The sequence below is a fragment of the Triplophysa rosa genome, linkage group LG8 (genome assembly GCF_024868665.1).
Source record: "Triplophysa rosa linkage group LG8, Trosa_1v2, whole genome shotgun sequence".
Lineage (NCBI taxonomy): Eukaryota > Metazoa > Chordata > Actinopteri > Cypriniformes > Nemacheilidae > Triplophysa > Triplophysa rosa.
Window position 1 is genome coordinate 21,666,568 of NC_079897.1, and position 17,694 is coordinate 21,684,261.

Consider the following 17,694-nt stretch of genomic DNA (forward strand, 5'->3'; position numbering starts at 1 on the left):
AAGACATAACTATGTCTTCAGAGGTGAATAAAGACCTTATATAATGCAGCGTTATGCTATTTCGTTTATCATAATTACGTTATCTACTTAGGCAAAGAAGCGAAAACGCAACATCTTTGTCCTGTGAGAGCCACCACAGTGCTTCAAAAGGGAGGGGTGGAAATGAATTCTTCAAAAAAGAGATAACTTAAAAATTGTGTTTTTTATGGCGCATTCCAAGTAACATTAATCAAACTACAGTTTAGTTATTTAAAGTAATAATTACTCAAAAAGTACAGCTGACTTAAAAGAATAAAAACATAACCATAAAAACCATGATTTTAGACAACCGAGTTGTCTGTTTTTGTAAAAAAGCAACTTAAGGAATTGACAGGTAAAGTGGAACCTATAGGTTTCATGTCAGCACTGGTAAACTGCCCCAGCCTTATAAAATATATAAACCTATACAATTCTATAGTGGAATTAATATAGTCAGGGTGTAACAAACCAAAGCAATGTAACAATAGGTAAGTAAATTAAAGCGATAAGTAAACGCGGTGATACTTGTATCAAGTAAGGAATTGTAATTCTGTTGTGAATTACTGACTCTAGTTGTTCCAATCCTGTATACATTTCTTTGTTTGGTTGAACACAGAGAAAGACATTTGAAAGAATGCTTGTAACCAAACAGTTCCTGGCCACCATTGACTACCATAGTAGGAAAAAATACAATGGTGGTCAAAAGTGCCCTAGAACTGTTTGCTTTCCTACATTCTTCAAAATATCTTCTTTTGTGTTTAACGGAACAAAGACATTTATAAAGCATTTTTTCCTATGGGGGCCAAGAACTGTTTGGTTAGAGGCATTCTTTCAAATATCTTTGTGTTCATCAGAACAAAGATGTTTTTACAGATTTGGAACAACTTGAGGGTGAGTAAATGAAGACAGAATTTTCCTTTTTGGGTGAACTGTCCCTTTAACAAACTAAATTACTGCTAAATCGCACAAATAGTATAGTGATCTTTAAGTAAATGTACTTTTTGTGTGTGACAAAATATAAAGGAGCTGCAGGAAGGTAATATGAGTTTAACTTTTGCATCTATCTAATGCCAACAAAATATTAAAAATGTTAGTAGTTTCAAGCCTCTGGCTCACGGTCTGATGAAAGGAATGAATGAGGAGAGGATTAAAGGGAAAATGGGGTCTAATGTTGTTTGGTTATCTAACATTCTTCAAAATATCGTCTTTTGTGTTCTGCAGAGCAAAGAAAGTCATACAGGTTTGGAATGACATGAGGGTGAGTAAATGATGAATGATGAAAATGGGTGAACGTTCATTTTAAGACGCATTCAATGTGGGACTCAAGACCCTCCAGTCTCATAAGACATAAGCTTAGGTCATAAATCATGTTAAGACATAGACTACATCAAAACATACTACTCAAATTATTGTATAATATTCATATAAATACAAGCCTGATAATAACCACTACCATAAAAGTCATATCAGAGACAGCACATAAATCTCCAATCCAAGCAGTAAAAAAAAATACAAACAAGTAATACAAAATATACCATTAATACAAATACAATCACAATAGACACAATAATTCAGTTTAAAATAAATTAAATCCTGTATTATTTTGACTGACGGTTCCTTCATTTACAGTAGTTGTAAGCAGGCTAATCGGTAGACGGTGCTGTTTTTCGCGGTTTTTATTGACTGCTTTTGGTCGTGAGGATTTGCGGTAGATTCATCCATGATGGCGGAGGACAGCGAGTCCGCGGCCAGCCAGCAGAGCCTGGAGCTGGACGACCAGGACACCTGCGGCATCGATGGAGACAACGAGGAGGAGAATGAACACATGCAGGGGTGAGGACATGAGCACATGAATGCAAGTGTGAGCACATGACGGCAAGGTTTCTCTTTGGCGACCCGTCGTCGTGTAACTGCTCAAGTGATGTAAACAAACGGTTAGCTTAGCAACCAGGTAATCGGATGGGAATTGGTCTATATTTGACAATAGCCTGCTATTTTAAGTGCTTGTTTAATGGTTGTATAACGCATATATCTGTTTTAACACTTAGATACGTATAAATATGTAGTTAACGCAACGGGTTGGGTTAAATCAAAATAGTTAACGTTAGCAATAGCTCCCTTTAAATGAATGTGAAGGATTTATGCGCGTTCAGCAGTCAAACACGCGCTTCTTTGAAAGTATACTATTTGGGTCCTTCGGGGATTTTAAACCACTTTTTACCCCCATTTTGATTATGGTAATGGAAAGCATCCATGAACAATACAAACAGCTGAAATATCGTGGATTGTGATGATGTCGGATCCAGGAATACCAGTCTCGCTGTTGTCAGGCAGACCAGCGTCTCTCAGGCCCATAAAGTTTGACATGCTTGTATTAACAGACTCGTGCTTTATAGGTTTCATGGTGCAGTCACCGCCCAGGCCATCGTTATCGCATCACTGGACACCTTCATGTTTTGCATGTCTGGCTGATGTTTTGCGTGGGAAGGATTTCCATACGGGATCGTTTACATGTCGAGGTGTGGTAGATTAAGGGTCCTGTGATTTTGTTAAGGAGTCCTGGAGGAGATCTTGGTGCAAAGAAGAAGAAAAAGAAACAGAAGAGGAAGAAGGAGAAGCCAAGCTCAGGAGGAACCAAGTCTGACTCTGCCTCTGATTCTCAGGACATAAAGGTTCGAAACGTATTAAGCATTGTGTAATCAGATGTTTGTTCTGTAAATCTCTCATTCCCTTTGTGAAATCGCAGGGAGATTTATTAAAGATCATTCACATGATTCACTGATTTACTTTCGTTTCACTCTCAGAACCCTGCCATTCCTATGCAGAAGCTGCAAGATATACAGAGAGCTATGGAGCTTCTGTCCACCTGTCAAGGTCCAGCCAAAAACATAGACGAGGCCACAAAGCACAAGTACCAATTCTGGGACACTCAACCTGTGCCCAAACTCAGTGAGTCGTGCATTACAATCGGTTTGTTTGCAACATCACACACGTAAAATACTTGGCAAATCTGCGACGCTCCGATTATTTGGAGAGCCGTGTGTAATTTTATTCATCCTGCAGTAATCCTGCAACAGTGTTGCATTCAGCAAACAAATCATTATTCGACATTATTCAGTGTATTGAGAAAACACAAGCTCAGCGTGGATTAAATCAGTTGCTGGTGCTTTTCAAGAGTGGGGAGGTACAAATGTGTACCACAATCTCAGTTATTGGCCATTTGCTAGAGCGTCTGGTCTATTATAGAGCTAGCTAATAGAGCAACTGGACTTCCAGCAAACTGGATAAAATTGTATTGATTGAAAGAAAGCACAATGTCTGTTAAACAATGAGGTGTTTTTTCACATGCCATTGAAATGAATGGACTTCACAATCGTGCTTACAAGTTCCCTGTTTTATTGCAGATGAGGTAGTGACAACTCATGGGCCAATTGAGCCAGATAAAGAAAATATCAGACAAGAGCCATATTCCCTCCCACAGGGATTTATGTGGGATACACTGGATCTCAGCAACGCTGAAGTGGTATGTAAATAAGTGTGTGACAGAGAAAGAGAGAGCGTGTGAAACACACTTATGCAGTATATACTGAATGCAGAAATGGCCTAGACTGTGTGTCATATTAGTTGAGGTATTACATCATCTCATGCAAGCAAAAGTTTGACATTCATTCTTTCTGTTTTGTAGCTGAAGGAGTTGTACACTTTGCTGAATGAAAATTATGTTGAGGATGATGACAACATGTTTAGATTCGACTATTCTCCTAACTTTCTGAAATGGTAAGTTATCAAGTTCAGTCTCTATTTATGTTTATGTTTATCATGACAAGGCTTCAGAATTTATCCTACGCCGCACCCAATTCTTCTCTTCAGAGATATCAATTTCAATATCTTACACAATTTCAAGATGCCTTGAGCAGAATGTTTGCTGACTATCACACGTTGCATGCATTTTAAATGACTGTTTTGAGGCTCATCGGTGCGTCTTGCAATTTCTCAATATTAGGGCGTTACGTCCCCCGGGTTGGCTGCACCAGTGGCACTGCGGTGTCAGGGTCTCCTCCAATAAAAAGCTTGTTGGGTTCATCAGTGCCATTCCTGCAGACATCCACATCTATGACACGTGAGTTCAGGCCGCATCAGCTGAGAATTGACATTGCTTTTCAACCAGGCTTCACTAAATCACTCATTCTCATTATGTTTTAAGGTTGAAGAAGATGGTGGAGATAAACTTCCTGTGTGTACATAAAAAACTGCGTTCAAAGCGCGTCGCACCCGTGCTAATCCGAGAGATCACGCGGCGGGTGAATTTAGAAGGAATTTTCCAGGCTGTGTACACTGCTGGTGTGGTCCTGCCCAAACCCGTGTCCACATGCAGGTACCAAATCACAACACAGCACAAGATTAATTGAAGTATTTTATAGAGATCTTGAACTTGTTAGTATCTGTGTTTTTGTAGGTATTGGCATCGCTCTCTTAACCCCAGGAAGCTAGTAGAGGTGAAGTTCTCCCACCTCAGCCGAAACATGACGCTACAGCGAACAATGAAACTCTACAGATTACCCGATGTAAGCCTAATTGTTACATACACACGTTTACATGGGGAGTTAAGCTATAATCATGGGTTTTTATCTTCTAATTCCATCTTTTTCTTCTTGTAGAGTACACGTACCCCTGGTTTGAGGCCGATGGTAGAGGGAGACTTGAAGCAAGTGACTTCGCTGCTGCAGAAATACCTGAGCAAGTTTCACCTGCGACCTGTGATGGGTGAAGAGGAGGTCAAGCACTGGTTCCTACCACAGGAGAATATTATTGACACTTACGTAGTGGAGGTACCTGCCGGGAACATTCACAAAAACGTACAAAACTGCCGTGGCTTATTTACTGTTTAATCATGAGTTTCATATCTTGTTTAAAGGGTTCTGGTGGGCTGCTAACAGACTTCATCAGTTTCTACACCCTGCCATCAACAGTGATGCATCATCCTCTGCACAAAAGCCTGAAGGCCGCTTATTCCTTTTACAATGTCCATACAGAGACGCAGCTCATGGACCTGATGAACGAAGCTCTCATCCTAGCCAAACTGGTAGGATCACAAGTAAACACATGCTCAGAGGAGCTCAAGAGAAACACACAATACTTGGCATAACTTAGTAAATTGTATTGTAATAATATTGAAATTCATATTCCTTTTCTTTTGGGGGAATGTTTCGGGATGACAGAAAGGTTTTGATGTTTTTAATGCGCTGGATCTAATGGACAATAAGACTTTCTTGGAAAAACTCAAGTTTGGGATTGGAGATGGTAACCTGCAGTATTATCTGTACAACTGGAAATGCCCCCCGATGGACCCAGAGAAAGTGAGTTACACAAAATGCTTTGGATTACATACATTTTTACATGAATGTTAAAATAACAATAAGAAGCTAATTTATTCATGATTAATCAATTATATAAACAATATAGTGGAAAGAATCCAAAAATGTGATCATCACCAAAGACCTTGGAATTTTTCCAGTGTGTTTTAATTCAATTCTCCATCCTCTCCAGGTTGGTCTTGTTTTACAGTAACTGGCTGCTTCACTGTGGATGCTGAGGGACTTAAATGTCCATCTCCGATTCTCTGATTTGGACTTAGTCTACATAAAGAGGAAAAACGGACATCCATTCAAAGTGAATGAGTTATGTTGTGCAGCTCTCTTAGGTCTTGTTGCAGTTATTGAGGGGTCTCCCTCTTTTCTCTTTGTCTTTGACTCTCTTTCAGAGAATGTGAGAAACATTATCAATGTCAAACACATCCACAAGCTGTATACACATGTATTTCCCTTAACATGCAAAAAGTATCCTCTCTCAGACATACGTTTAATTCCATGTTTTGTTTTTGTTCATTTGTTTTGATACATTTGTGTGAAATTGCAAGCTGTACATTTAATGACAGATATTTATTACGTATTGTGTGGTTAACAATGGACCAGGAACAGGGGGTTGAAATCCAAAGTCTTTTTTATGGAGCTGCCTTTTGCCGTTTGTAATTCCTGCTGTCAGCGGGAAAGCGAGTTAATGTTATGTGTGGACGAATGTATTCCATTTTGAAGCACACCATCAACATGTTTATAAAGGGCCGGAATGCTCCGAGTTGCATTTTTAAGAATTTCGTTTCAGAAAATGTTTTGTTTAGGTTTGTGTGTAGAATTTTGAATGCAAGTTCTTTTCCGTTTTGTTCAATGAAGGTGTGATTGTTTCACATTACATAGCCTCACCTCCATTTTCATTCTTTATCATTTAGTGTTTTTAAATTATTATTTCAAAACAACAATTCTGACAATTCTTAAGAATTGTATTTTAGTTACGTTTATTTTGTCAGTATTCATTGAAGAGACCATAACCTCATCTGAATGGTGCATTTGCTATAAAGACCTGGTGATTTTCTATATTTAAGCACAAGGAGAGCTGAACAATCATGTACGTTATTTTGATAACCGGCGGCCAGAAAAGCTTGCTCGCTGTCCAGCTGGCTGTCAGTTACAATCACTGTTAGGTGAAGCATTATAAAATGTGAAAAGTTTTATTGTATAGCAAAAACTGATTTTGCGTTACTACAGCTCGTCATGGTTTGCAACAATATGCTTTTAAATAAGAGCATGTCCGAACATGCTTAAAAGAAAGATGCTCCTCTCAGAAATCCCACATTTCAACTTTTTGGACATTTCGGTCTGTGGTTTATTCAAGAACATCCAGGGCACTTTGCGAATGTCAGTTTAAGTATGTTTTTCTAAGGCTTGCTGTATGAAATGAGCATGATCCAATTTTTGTCAATCTGTATGGTTTAAGAATTTATGGGTTTTGGTGAGAACACAAGAGTACTTGCCTTATTTCAGAAAGGTTGTTTTTTTAAATGTCAAACGTGTAGTTTTAAATAATCAGCTTTCTCTTTCTGAAAACAGTATTTTTATTGAATTCCATTGCAGGTTATTTGAAAAAAAAAAACGATATGGGAATAAGTACCAGCACCATGTCAAACATGACAATTCACCCAAATATCTTAATTGTCAAAAATATACTTCAAGGTATACCAGCATGGATATTTGACTGAATAAAGGCATCTCAAATTTAAAAAATAATATGGATCATTTTCTCCTCTATAACCAATAAAATAACTCTTTAAACAGACACTTGGGTCATTTTTGCTTTACTTTCTTCTTCGGTTTTCTTATTTTAGTGGAATTGGGGATTATTTTCTTGACTTTTAAAGGCTGTAGGATTAGAGGAGAGCCCTCGCTGGCCTCGTCCGAAATCTCTTCTAATTTCCTCTTTTGCGCCTTCGCGGTCTCCGTGTGTTTTTCCTCTGCTTGTTCCTCCACGTTTTCCGATTTTGGCGTTAAATCCGTCGGAGCCCAAACGACGTTGAGCGGTGGAACGACGGGTGTGATGGAAGCGACCACATCTGCGAACTCCTCTGCATCGCGTTTGAACCCCAGCGCCAACACGCACTTGAGTCCCAGCAGCCCCGCGATGGTCTTGCTCAGACGGGGCACCTGGCATGAAGGAACCGATCTCGTTTTACTCAACGGGATTAGATGATAAATCATGTGTGAGGGCACGACCGAATTACAAACAAGCACTAAACTCAGTTCATTCCTCTCCAAGCCCTTGGTGACCTCGTTGATGCCAATGGCCAGCTGTTTCCTCGCCGCTGCGCTGGTCCAGCACGGTTCAGAAGGCTTTGATGTGCTCTGTAAGCTCTCAGTGGAGTCAGGGGTTAGTTGGTGGTCCTCGGTGGGCTTTGGCGTCTTTTTATTTGGTCTCCTTCTGTTGCCCCAATCACGAAACCTATTCACCCGCTTTTTCTGAAGACCAACAGCAGTTATTTTGTCTTTAAGTGTGTTCAGAATAAATTGCTCGTGTTCTTTGTTCAGCGGGCTCCACTCAATATTGTATGGATTATTCAGGGATGTTTTCACTGGCATGTGCTTCCCCTTTCCCCTCTTCGATACTGGGGTAGACGTCATTTTCTGCGAAACCGCGCATTAAACTCGATTAAGAATGCAACATAACATTAAAACTATTTTATACTGACCAAATATATTAGCAATAAACAGACCTTTATTTGGTCAGCCTAAAATCACAGTTTGACTTGTTTCAATGGGTTTCTTTCCACAGCGCGTGCAATACTCTCTGCGCGCAGCCATGTTGTTTTGAAGGTCTTTTCTTCTGTGGTTACATAATGAATCGTTGACGGTTCCTAAAATACATAGCGCCATCTAGGGACGGCTGTCTTTAGATTGTTACGGTTGATAAATATTTGAACATTTTATATTTTTTCTTCCTCAGCAGATTTAACATGCACGTGGGAACCTACCAAAAGTTGACGGATAGACTCGATAATGACAGTATTAATGAAAATATAATTCATAATGTATTTTTTCCTATAATACCTTTTCAGTTTACTGGATGTCATGTTACTAGAGCTGCCAAATGCCAATGGTCGCTCAGATACAGGATTTAGGGGTGTCGCCATAGAAATGAACTCGGTTCAAAGGGTTTCGCCGTGATACAACTGATACACCCCCTTGGACGTTCTGTTAACCAATCAGCGCTCACTTCCACTGTCGCACTGCGAGATATCATCGTAGGCTGTAATTCATCGGAGGATCTGCGTTACTTTCCAGAGGATTCAACGAGCGACAAAACACTCGCCTAAAAATGACTTTGCAGGTATTTATCTTCACAATTTTCGGTTAATGTCAATGTTGTGTTTGTCCAGGAGTTGTAATGCATGAAAATAACGCCCTTCGGATATTCCTTAAGGTCAAAAGGTGGATTTATGCATAAGAATGTAAAGATTACAAGCCCTGTGTTATTATAGGGCTGTATTATATTACACTCTATGCACAAATGCGTTTGTTATTGCCTCGCATGCACGGGTGCATATCGTGCGCTCAGTATCGTGCTTGTCTTGATCTGGAGCGTCAGTATGCGCTCCACTCGTGCCATAGAAATTACGTAATTTCGTTCATTATTTGACGCACTAGTAAACGTTTGACAGGCGATACGGTATATTATACATAAGCATAATTTCATATTAAGACGGTTGTAGTTAATATAGCAAATTTGCGAAAGTTTAACTTCTGTAGTTTGACAGTCAAAAGGTCCAAAACAAAGCTGATATAAGCGATTACACATTAGAGCTCAACAAATATAAAAGTATTGCTGAAACGTTTTAAGTGGTTATGTTTACATCACGACAAACTATTTGTGTCCGCAGGCGGAATTTGATCAATATGCAGAGGATGTAAAGAAAGTGAAGACCAGACCAACAGACCAGGAGCTGCTGGATTTATATGGCCTGTACAAGCAAGCTATTGCTGGGGACATTAATACTGGTAATTGTTGTAGACAATGACTCTTTTTTTGTTGAATCCCAGACTTTATAATTATATCTACAATAATTGTTGCAACTGTGTACATTCTGTCTTGTGCAGGTAAACCAATGTTGGATATGAAAGGAAAAGCCAAATGGGAAGCATGGAATTCAAGAAAAGGTAAATCTTGCTTAAACAGTTCTTATATTAGTATTGCAATATGCATTGTACTTACTTTTACCAACATCGGCATTAGGAGAGCAGCTATAGATTTGATTTTTTGATGTCTTGCAAGTTGTTTTGCAATAACAGGTTAATAAAATAGGTGAAGACTGCCTGTCAGTTACCCCATACATGACACTATTGATCATTTGGATTTACCGTGTACATTGTTTATCCATACTGTTTACTCAGCTACAAGGTCATCTGTAAAATTAAATTAATTAAGTACTTGCTTTTTCTCTAGGTATGTCAAATGAAGATGCAATGAATGCCTACATTTCCCTGGCCAAGGAAACCATTGAAAAGTATGGAATGTGATGAGGAAAAACTTTAGTTTTAAGTATAGTATATACATTTCATATGGAAAAAGCAGCACGATGATATTATATTATAGTTTTAGCTATTGCTAAAAACAATTTAGCCTAATTCAAATAGACTTTTCCTCTATAATATGGATTAACAGACTAAAAATAATCATCTCAGTTTCTTAATGATACCACCTGATTGCTAAATCATTGCCAGTCAGCTGTGACCTAAATATATAATTGTGAAATTATCTTGTTTTAAATAAGATGTAACTGTGAACAATTTAATAAAGGCATTAGAGGTTGTCCTCTACCTATACATAAAAATAAAATATCGAACTTTGGATGGAATTTTCATGTACAATTGCTTCATTAGTATTACAGTAAAGTCTCTTACTCGAGGACCAGCAATTGTGCTCCAGCACACAAAGACTTTTTTGTCCTCTCAGTGTGTGCATTGAAGCGTAGTCATCACAACACCCCTTTGGATCGAATACACGCAGAATGAGAAATGTGGAGTCTTGCCAAGGCCAGGCCAGGCTTTTTTGTACAGTGTTACCAAATCAAGAAAACAATTGGGATTCACAAGACCGGTTGAGTCAACAGCAGTTATTTAGTATTTGGTGTTTTAAATGTTAAAGAGATACATACTGTGTCATGACTCATGACAAGAAAATGATGTACTACAAATATCCCACTTCCCATGTGGAAATGTACATAAGCTGAATTTGATTACATACAATGTACAACGTATATTGTATGATTTCTTGTATTTTTCTGTGCTAGTTTTATTATTATTACCAGCAGTGTTCATTTGCTTACTATTTCTGTTCCATTTGGTATTGTATACCAAATATAATAGTTGAATTTTTACTTTGTTGAATTCAAAGGCTTGTACCTCCGTCAACTCGCGCTCCGCAGAACTTTTATTTTGAAATATGTTCAGGTGGGTGGCCATGTTGAGTAAGTAATTATTATTGTTGTTCACTTCACATTCTGTAATTAGGGCAAAGGCTACGGAAACGATTCCCGAGCTGAAACGAATGTACACGGTGCTGTCGTGGGTTCAACACAAAATCAAAACTTTCTATTTCAGATTTATCTATTTATTTCGATTCGATAGCAGTCTTTGGAGGACAACTCTCGTCCCGCTAAAGTAAGTCTCTTCGCTAGTATCTATTTGCTGCATTTTAAGCAAGTTCTTAACAAACGTTTGTATGGTGTTTATATTTTTAATGGCAGGTGAGGCTGTACTGTTTACAGTGACTTTTGAACTAATTGCTTTAAATCTTGATCGCATTATAAACAATTACGTCAACTGCACGTCTCTGCTGTATGTGGAGTAAAGCAAACAGACTTTGCAGAAATAGGTTTATAAACCCAGTGTTACGCTGCTGTCAGCCTTTCTGGTTTTATGTGCAGCTGAAATAATGGATAATCAGATTTTCGAGTCCACTGCTGAGCGGACCTTTCAGTATCAGGACAGTCTGCCACCTCTACCTGTGCCGTCTTTACAGGGCACACTGAGCAAATACCTGGATGCAGGTGAGGGGTCAACATAACCCACCGTTATACGACATGCAGGGTGGGACTGGGAGTTTAAACTGAGTTTGTGAGATGCATGATAAACCTGCTGATTTATTTATTGAATTTTTTTAGAAATTTTAATATGAATTGTATTGGTTTTCATTAAAACTATTTATTGGTAGGATGTTATATGGGGGATATTATTAATTCATACAGAATTCATAAGGCCTGTAATGGTTTTAATGGTAAACAGCTGATGGTTCATAACTGTATTTGTAACGTAATTTTCATATGTGGAAGAACTCTTGCGTTTTAATCTTATTTCAGTAAGGCCTTTTGCATCCAATGAGGAGTTTGAAGCCACAACAGCTATCGTGAAGCGCTTTGAGGAGGGCATCGGACAACACCTTCACCAGAAACTTCTCCAAAGAGCCAAATCTAGACGCAACTGGGTGATGCCAATAATCCATTATGCTTTATGTATTTAAACATGGGTTTAATGACTTTCATTTGGGGTTTGTCGTTTATCTGAACATGAAACATTTTCTTTAGCTTGAGGACTGGTGGCTAGACACAGCTTATCTGGAGCTGCGCATTCCCTCTCAGCTCAATGTGAATTTTGGGGGTCCTACGGCGTACCTGGAGCACTGCTGGCCTGCACGGGAGGGCACCCAGCTGGAGAGGGCCAGTATGATTTTATGGTTCACCCTCCAGTATTGGGACCTCATCCGCACGTAAGTGATCACTTGAGGCAGTCAGAGAACTAAGGCAGGGTGTGTCATGCTGTGATATAAATCAGTGGTTGGCTGTTAACCATTTGCTTCAAGATAAGAGATTTTACATAGGACCAATGTTGTTACTGTATTTATTGTTTTGTTTGTTATTTTTATTGTTGTTTGTTGAAGTAAATCAAACTTTGATGGTCATATGTTTGCTGTAAATAAGAGATAGGCTAGCCATTCATAAAGCTGGAAATATGCCCTTCGACATGGATCAGTTCCGCATGCTCTTCTGCACCTGCAAGGTGCCTGGAATCACGAAGGACACCATCCTCAACTTCTTCAAAACAGGTAAAGCCTTATCAATGCACATTTGCATTCTCGGTTTGCATGCATCTATGTGTTTATTCATGTATGTGTGGTCTTTGTGTGTTGTAGAAAGTGAGGGTCCCTGCCCTTCTCATTTGGTGGTGATGTGCCGTGGGAGGGTCTTCACGTTTGATGGTCTCTGTGACGGTCGTATCCTAACTCCCCCCGAGCTGTTGAGGTACTGATGTCTTCAGCCTCCCTTAAATTTCAATCCCACTAACTTTATTTTGCAGATCTTAGTTTTTATGAAATTATGTTCTCAGTGTTCAAGTTTTTGTATTTTAGGCAGCTCACGTACATTAAAAACTATTGTGAGGGTGAACCGGAAGGGGATGGAGTGGGTGCCCTGACCACAGAGGAAAGGACCCGCTGGGCCAAAGTAAGAGCCATGCCCCTATTGGAGCGCCACCTTTTAAAAAAAAATCAGTTTATAAATATATGCTGACAATACAGGTATATTGCTGGATTTATGAAAATTGCATTATTGTATCTTCAGGCACGGGAATATCTGATCTCCATTGATCCTGCGAATAAAACCATATTGGAAACCATTCAAAGTTCTCTGTTTGTACTGTCCCTGGATGATGCCAAATCTTATTCCACCCCTGAAAACTACTCAAAGGTTGAGCACATGTTCAAGTTTTACCCCCCAGACAAATACTATCTTATACAAGCAAATACTGTATACGTTACAATTATTCACAAAGTCACTGTCCAAAGTTTAACACACTCTTTTTCTGTCCCTTACTGTTCAACAGCTGACCCAGCTGGCACTGACCGGTGACCCCACGATCCGCTGGGGAGATAAATCTTACAATCTCCTCTCCTTCTCTGATGGCACATTCGGTTCAAATTGTGATGTAAATGCAACTGTAGATTATTTCATCATATATTTTTCATGCAATGATGTCATACACCATACGTATGATGATTCCACATATGGTCAGATTTAGGAAAAGTGATGTTTATTCAAACATTGTTTGTGTATATTCGTTTTCTTTTTTAGCATGCTCCGTATGACGCAATGGTTTTGGTGTCTCATGGCTACTACGTAGACCAAAAGCTTAGGGCCAGTGGTGGAGTGTGGAAGGTAAGACCACAAATATGTGTTGCTTGTGTGCGTCTGCATATAATAGTAGGTTTGTGTGAGAGAGAACATTTTGTCTTACAGGGTTCACAGGTTGTGCGTGACTTCAGTGTGCCAGAAGAACTTATATTTACTGTGGATGAAAGAGTGAGGAGAGACATCAGCCTGGCTAAAGAACAGTACCAAAAAAGTGTGAGGAACACTGACAGATTCATTTTGATATCATGATTCATGATGGGAACTTTCCATATTGTAATGTTTTTTTGTATTTATAACATTGGCTGATAATTTACTATTCCCCAATCCTTTCTAAAATTATTTTACATCACATACGGTATGAAAACATAATTTAGTTCCTCTATTAGGATTTTTTATTTTATACAATTAAAGTGATAGTTCACCCAAAAATGCAAATTCTGTCGTCATTTACTCACCCTTTTGTCATTTCAAACCTGTATGACTTTCTCTCTTCTGCAGAACACAGAAGGAGATATTTTGATGAATGTTGGTAACCAAACGACAGCGGTACCCTTTGACTTGCATTGGTTTTGTGTCCATACAATACAAATCAATGGGTACCACTGATGTTCGGTTACCAACATTCTTCAAAATATCTTCTTTTGTGTAATGCTAAATCTTTACATAGAAAGTGTGTTGTAATGTATAAAACATCAATATTGAAGGGTTCATTCACTCACGTGTGTTTATCTACAGTCCCAGGACCTGCAGGTTGTCTCTTATGCTTTCACCTCCTTTGGAAAAGAAGCCATTAAGAAGAGAAAGCTTCACCCGGACACATTTGTCCAGCTCGCTCTGCAGTTAGCCTACTACAGACTTCATGGAAAGTGAGTGTCTTTGCCTGCTGCAGGTAAGTGCACTAGTAGTACTAACTTTCACCTCTCTCTATCCTTCATTCTCAGGCCTGGTAGTTGTTATGAAACAGCCACCACGCGTCGTTTCTTTCACGGCCGCACGGAGACCATGAGGCCCTGCACCGTGGAGGTCCAGCACTGGTGTAGAACTATGCTCAACCCTGCAGCCACTGTAAAGACCTAGTCTGTACATCTAACTACATCCACTCCGCATAATTCAAGGAAGAGGTCAATCAAAAGTCTTTATGTTTCTGTTCATTTTACACAGGCTGAGGAGAAAAGACGAGCTCTACATGCGGCTTTCAACAAACATAACAAATTGATGGGAGAGGCACAGAATGGAAAAGGTTAGTGTGTGTTAATTTTTTATTCAGTTTCATCATATTTCGATAATATGTGGTGATCTGTGCTTATTTCAGGTTTTGACAGACATCTCCTGGGCTTGTACCTGATTGCTAAGGAGGAAGGTCTTCCTGTACATGAGCTCTATACAGACCCTCTCTATGCTAAGAGGTTTGGCACAACATGATTTCATTTCACATGCATTGTCTGAGCCCTACTAATATCTCATTGTGTGTGTGTCTCTAGTGGAGGAGGAGGAAATTTTGTGTTATCTACAAGTCTCGTGGGCTACACTACTGTGCTGGGAGGAGTTGCACCCATGGTGCAACACGGTTATGGATTTTTCTACCGTATCCGTGATGACAGGTTTGTCCATAAATACGCTCTTGTTTATGTTTTAACTTCAGGATTAGCCTGACCCAATTAGCGCGCTAATGGTACATGTCTAAATCGATTCTGAAATCGATTCTGTGTTTTATGCACAGCTCTTCCGGCTCTTTGATCAGTAGGAAGTACTGCTCGATCTAAAATCACTACGAGATTGAGTCGTTTATAACGTGCATTTGAAAAAGCAACACTCGTCAAACATCATCGCTATAAATTTACTTTATTATCATGAAAATACATGAAAAGGTTTGAAGAACAGCGATAGGATATGACCATTGGCATTTCCTGGAACTAATCGTTCTTCTGTTTCCCGTATTCGGAGTTTCTGCGCAAGAGCACCCTCTGGCTTTAGATGTGGCGGCATTTAACCGTAATTCATTGAGAAATTGAGAGCATAAGAATCACACGATATATCGCCCAGCCCTAATTGAGAGACCCTAATATGTGTCTATGCTTAATATCACAAAACTTGGTTTAGTATCTGCAAAAGTCTGCAAAAGTTAAACAATTTATGTATGTATTTCTTTATTATGTATTTACTGTTAGAATATTAATAACATTTCTCACCCTAAATGTAGATTTGTTGCGTCCTGTACCGCTTGGAAATCCAGTCCAGAGACAGATGCTGAAGCCCTTTTTCAGAACATCACAACGTCCTTCCACGATATCATGCACCTCACTACCCTCTCCAACCTGTAAAGCAAAGCATCCTGGGAAGTATGAACTAACCGCAATGCTTTAGATATGATGTTAGGCTAAAAACAAACTCTACATGATCTAGATGTTGTAGCCATTACCTCCTTTATGACTGGTGTGCTCAATCTAGCTGAAACTGAAAAGGGTTGACTTTCCCCTTTGTGTTCTGTTTAGAAGATTGACAGTTTTGGATCAGCGTGGATAAAAGCTAACTAGTGCTTTAAACTGTCATGTGCCTTCAGTTAGTCATCTTCAGAGCATCGCTAAGATTAGGAAATTTCTTGAAGTATTCACACATTAATAGTTTTGCCTCTTCTTAGCTGCTGAGCTTCAAACTTTTATGAAGTCATAGGAAACATCTAGTGACTCCACTAAAGCATTGATTTTGAGATTAGTGCTTATGTTTGGACAGCATCTCTTATGATGACAAGCTGCTTTTTAACAGAATTTAGGGCTGTCAAACGATTAATCGCGATTAATCGCATCCAGAATAAAAGTTTGTGTTTCCATAATATATGTCGGTGTACTGTGCATATAAATTTTGTATCTATGAACACATACACATAAATGCATATATTTAAGAAAAATATAACAATTAACAAACGTTTATTTAGAATTTCAATTATTGGTAAATATAAATTAATACATTTAAATATTTCCTAAATATATAGACAAGTATGTGTATGTTTTGTGTTTATAAATACAAAATTAATATGCACAGTACACAGATATATATTATGTAAACACAAACCTTTATTCTGAATGCGATTAATCACCCTAACAGAACTACTGTTTATCAATGCACAAATCAATGCAACAGAGCAAAAACAATGCAGACATACCTAATTCCTTTTTTATGTTTCAATTTTATGATTCTCAGTTTCTCACGAGAAATGTGGATTTTTACATTTTAAAGCATAATGCACTAGAGGGCAGTATTTTTGAACCAATAGAGTAGAAATAAAAATGAATGTTTTATGTTGTAGTTATGTGTCCATGTGCAAAATTATATACTGATCATCATCTTTTTTGTAGATTACCAAACCAAATAAAGTAAATTAGTTAGCACTATTTTAATGTACTAATACTGGGGGAAATTGATTGTGTTGTTCTGTACGTGGTGATTGGTTCAGATATGCCATGACAGACTGTTCAGCTCTACTGTCTGTGCTTTTCTCATTGCGTCCCATTTCAAACTTATTGTGCAGAATCAAATCATTGTGAATGTTAAGTTTTGTCATTATAATGTGAATTGTCCTCAAAATGTATTATGCTGTGCTCTGTTCTTTGCATATTAATGATCTAAATCCTCCAAAAGATACTGTATAGGAAGAACAGGAAACACTTGGACTGCTTTGATTGAAAGAATTACTCATGTGTTTGTGTAGTTATGTAAGTGGCATCAAGTCATAATGAGATCAAATTATTTTGTTATATTAGTTATTGATTTTTGCATGCCCACTGTAAAATGGGCACATATATATTTGTGATAGGGATTTTTTGTTGTAGCATACAACACGATTACGCCACAAATGCCGTTTAAAGTGTTTTTTTTTTTAAACATGACAACTTTTGCATTACAGTATATCACGCTGTATTTTCCACATTCTCCTCCAATGACACCACAATGTTTGTTGAAGGCTTATTGACCCCAGATGTGAATTTTGTTTTACATTCACAAATGCAGCAAATGTTGATAAATGCTTCCGTTATGCGGTTAAAGCAGCTGTCAATGTAGCTTTGGTTTGTAAACATATATATTTAAAAAAACAATAATTTTGACCAAACCTT

At 38.5% G+C, this 17,694-nt stretch overlaps 4 protein-coding genes across 4 annotated transcripts; 3 read left to right on the plus strand and 1 right to left on the minus strand.

The window, feature by feature from the left end:
* Nucleotides 1-1,719: 1,719 nt before the first annotated feature.
* Nucleotides 1,720-6,660, plus strand: nmt2 (N-myristoyltransferase 2). The gene is made up of 12 exons (XM_057340972.1): nt 1,720-1,851; nt 2,573-2,690; nt 2,823-2,967; nt 3,423-3,541; nt 3,704-3,795; nt 4,022-4,138; nt 4,223-4,393; nt 4,475-4,583; nt 4,677-4,847; nt 4,934-5,101; nt 5,238-5,375; nt 5,566-6,660. The coding sequence occupies exons 1-12, from the start codon at nt 1,739-1,741 to the stop codon at nt 5,584-5,586; spliced, it is 1,482 nt and encodes a 493-aa protein (XP_057196955.1). The 5' UTR covers nt 1,720-1,738; the 3' UTR covers nt 5,587-6,660.
* Nucleotides 6,661-7,181: 521 nt separating this feature from the next.
* rpp38 (ribonuclease P/MRP 38 subunit) lies at nt 7,182-8,218 on the minus strand. The gene is made up of 2 exons (XM_057340973.1): nt 8,117-8,218; nt 7,182-8,027 (listed from the first exon to the last, which is right to left on the minus strand). Exon 2 carries the CDS (start codon nt 8,022-8,024, stop codon nt 7,194-7,196), a length of 831 nt encoding a protein of 276 aa, XP_057196956.1. The 5' UTR covers nt 8,025-8,027; nt 8,117-8,218; the 3' UTR covers nt 7,182-7,193.
* Nucleotides 8,219-8,595: 377 nt separating this feature from the next.
* acbd7 (acyl-CoA binding domain containing 7) lies at nt 8,596-10,255 on the plus strand. Its single transcript, XM_057339556.1, has 4 exons — nt 8,596-8,730; nt 9,281-9,398; nt 9,498-9,557; nt 9,844-10,255. Exons 1-4 carry the CDS (start codon nt 8,719-8,721, stop codon nt 9,915-9,917), a joined length of 264 nt encoding a protein of 87 aa, XP_057195539.1. The 5' UTR covers nt 8,596-8,718; the 3' UTR covers nt 9,918-10,255.
* A 626-nt stretch (nt 10,256-10,881) lies between these two features.
* crot (carnitine O-octanoyltransferase) lies at nt 10,882-17,690 on the plus strand. The gene is made up of 17 exons (XM_057339555.1): nt 10,882-11,060; nt 11,327-11,449; nt 11,759-11,883; nt 11,984-12,165; nt 12,377-12,501; nt 12,589-12,697; nt 12,805-12,898; nt 13,016-13,141; nt 13,278-13,379; nt 13,526-13,609; nt 13,691-13,798; nt 14,321-14,451; nt 14,527-14,650; nt 14,747-14,825; nt 14,898-14,991; nt 15,067-15,186; nt 15,786-17,690. Exons 2-17 carry the CDS (start codon nt 11,335-11,337, stop codon nt 15,904-15,906), a joined length of 1,839 nt encoding a protein of 612 aa, XP_057195538.1. The 5' UTR covers nt 10,882-11,060; nt 11,327-11,334; the 3' UTR covers nt 15,907-17,690.
* The last annotated feature ends 4 nt before the right edge of the window (nt 17,691-17,694 follow it).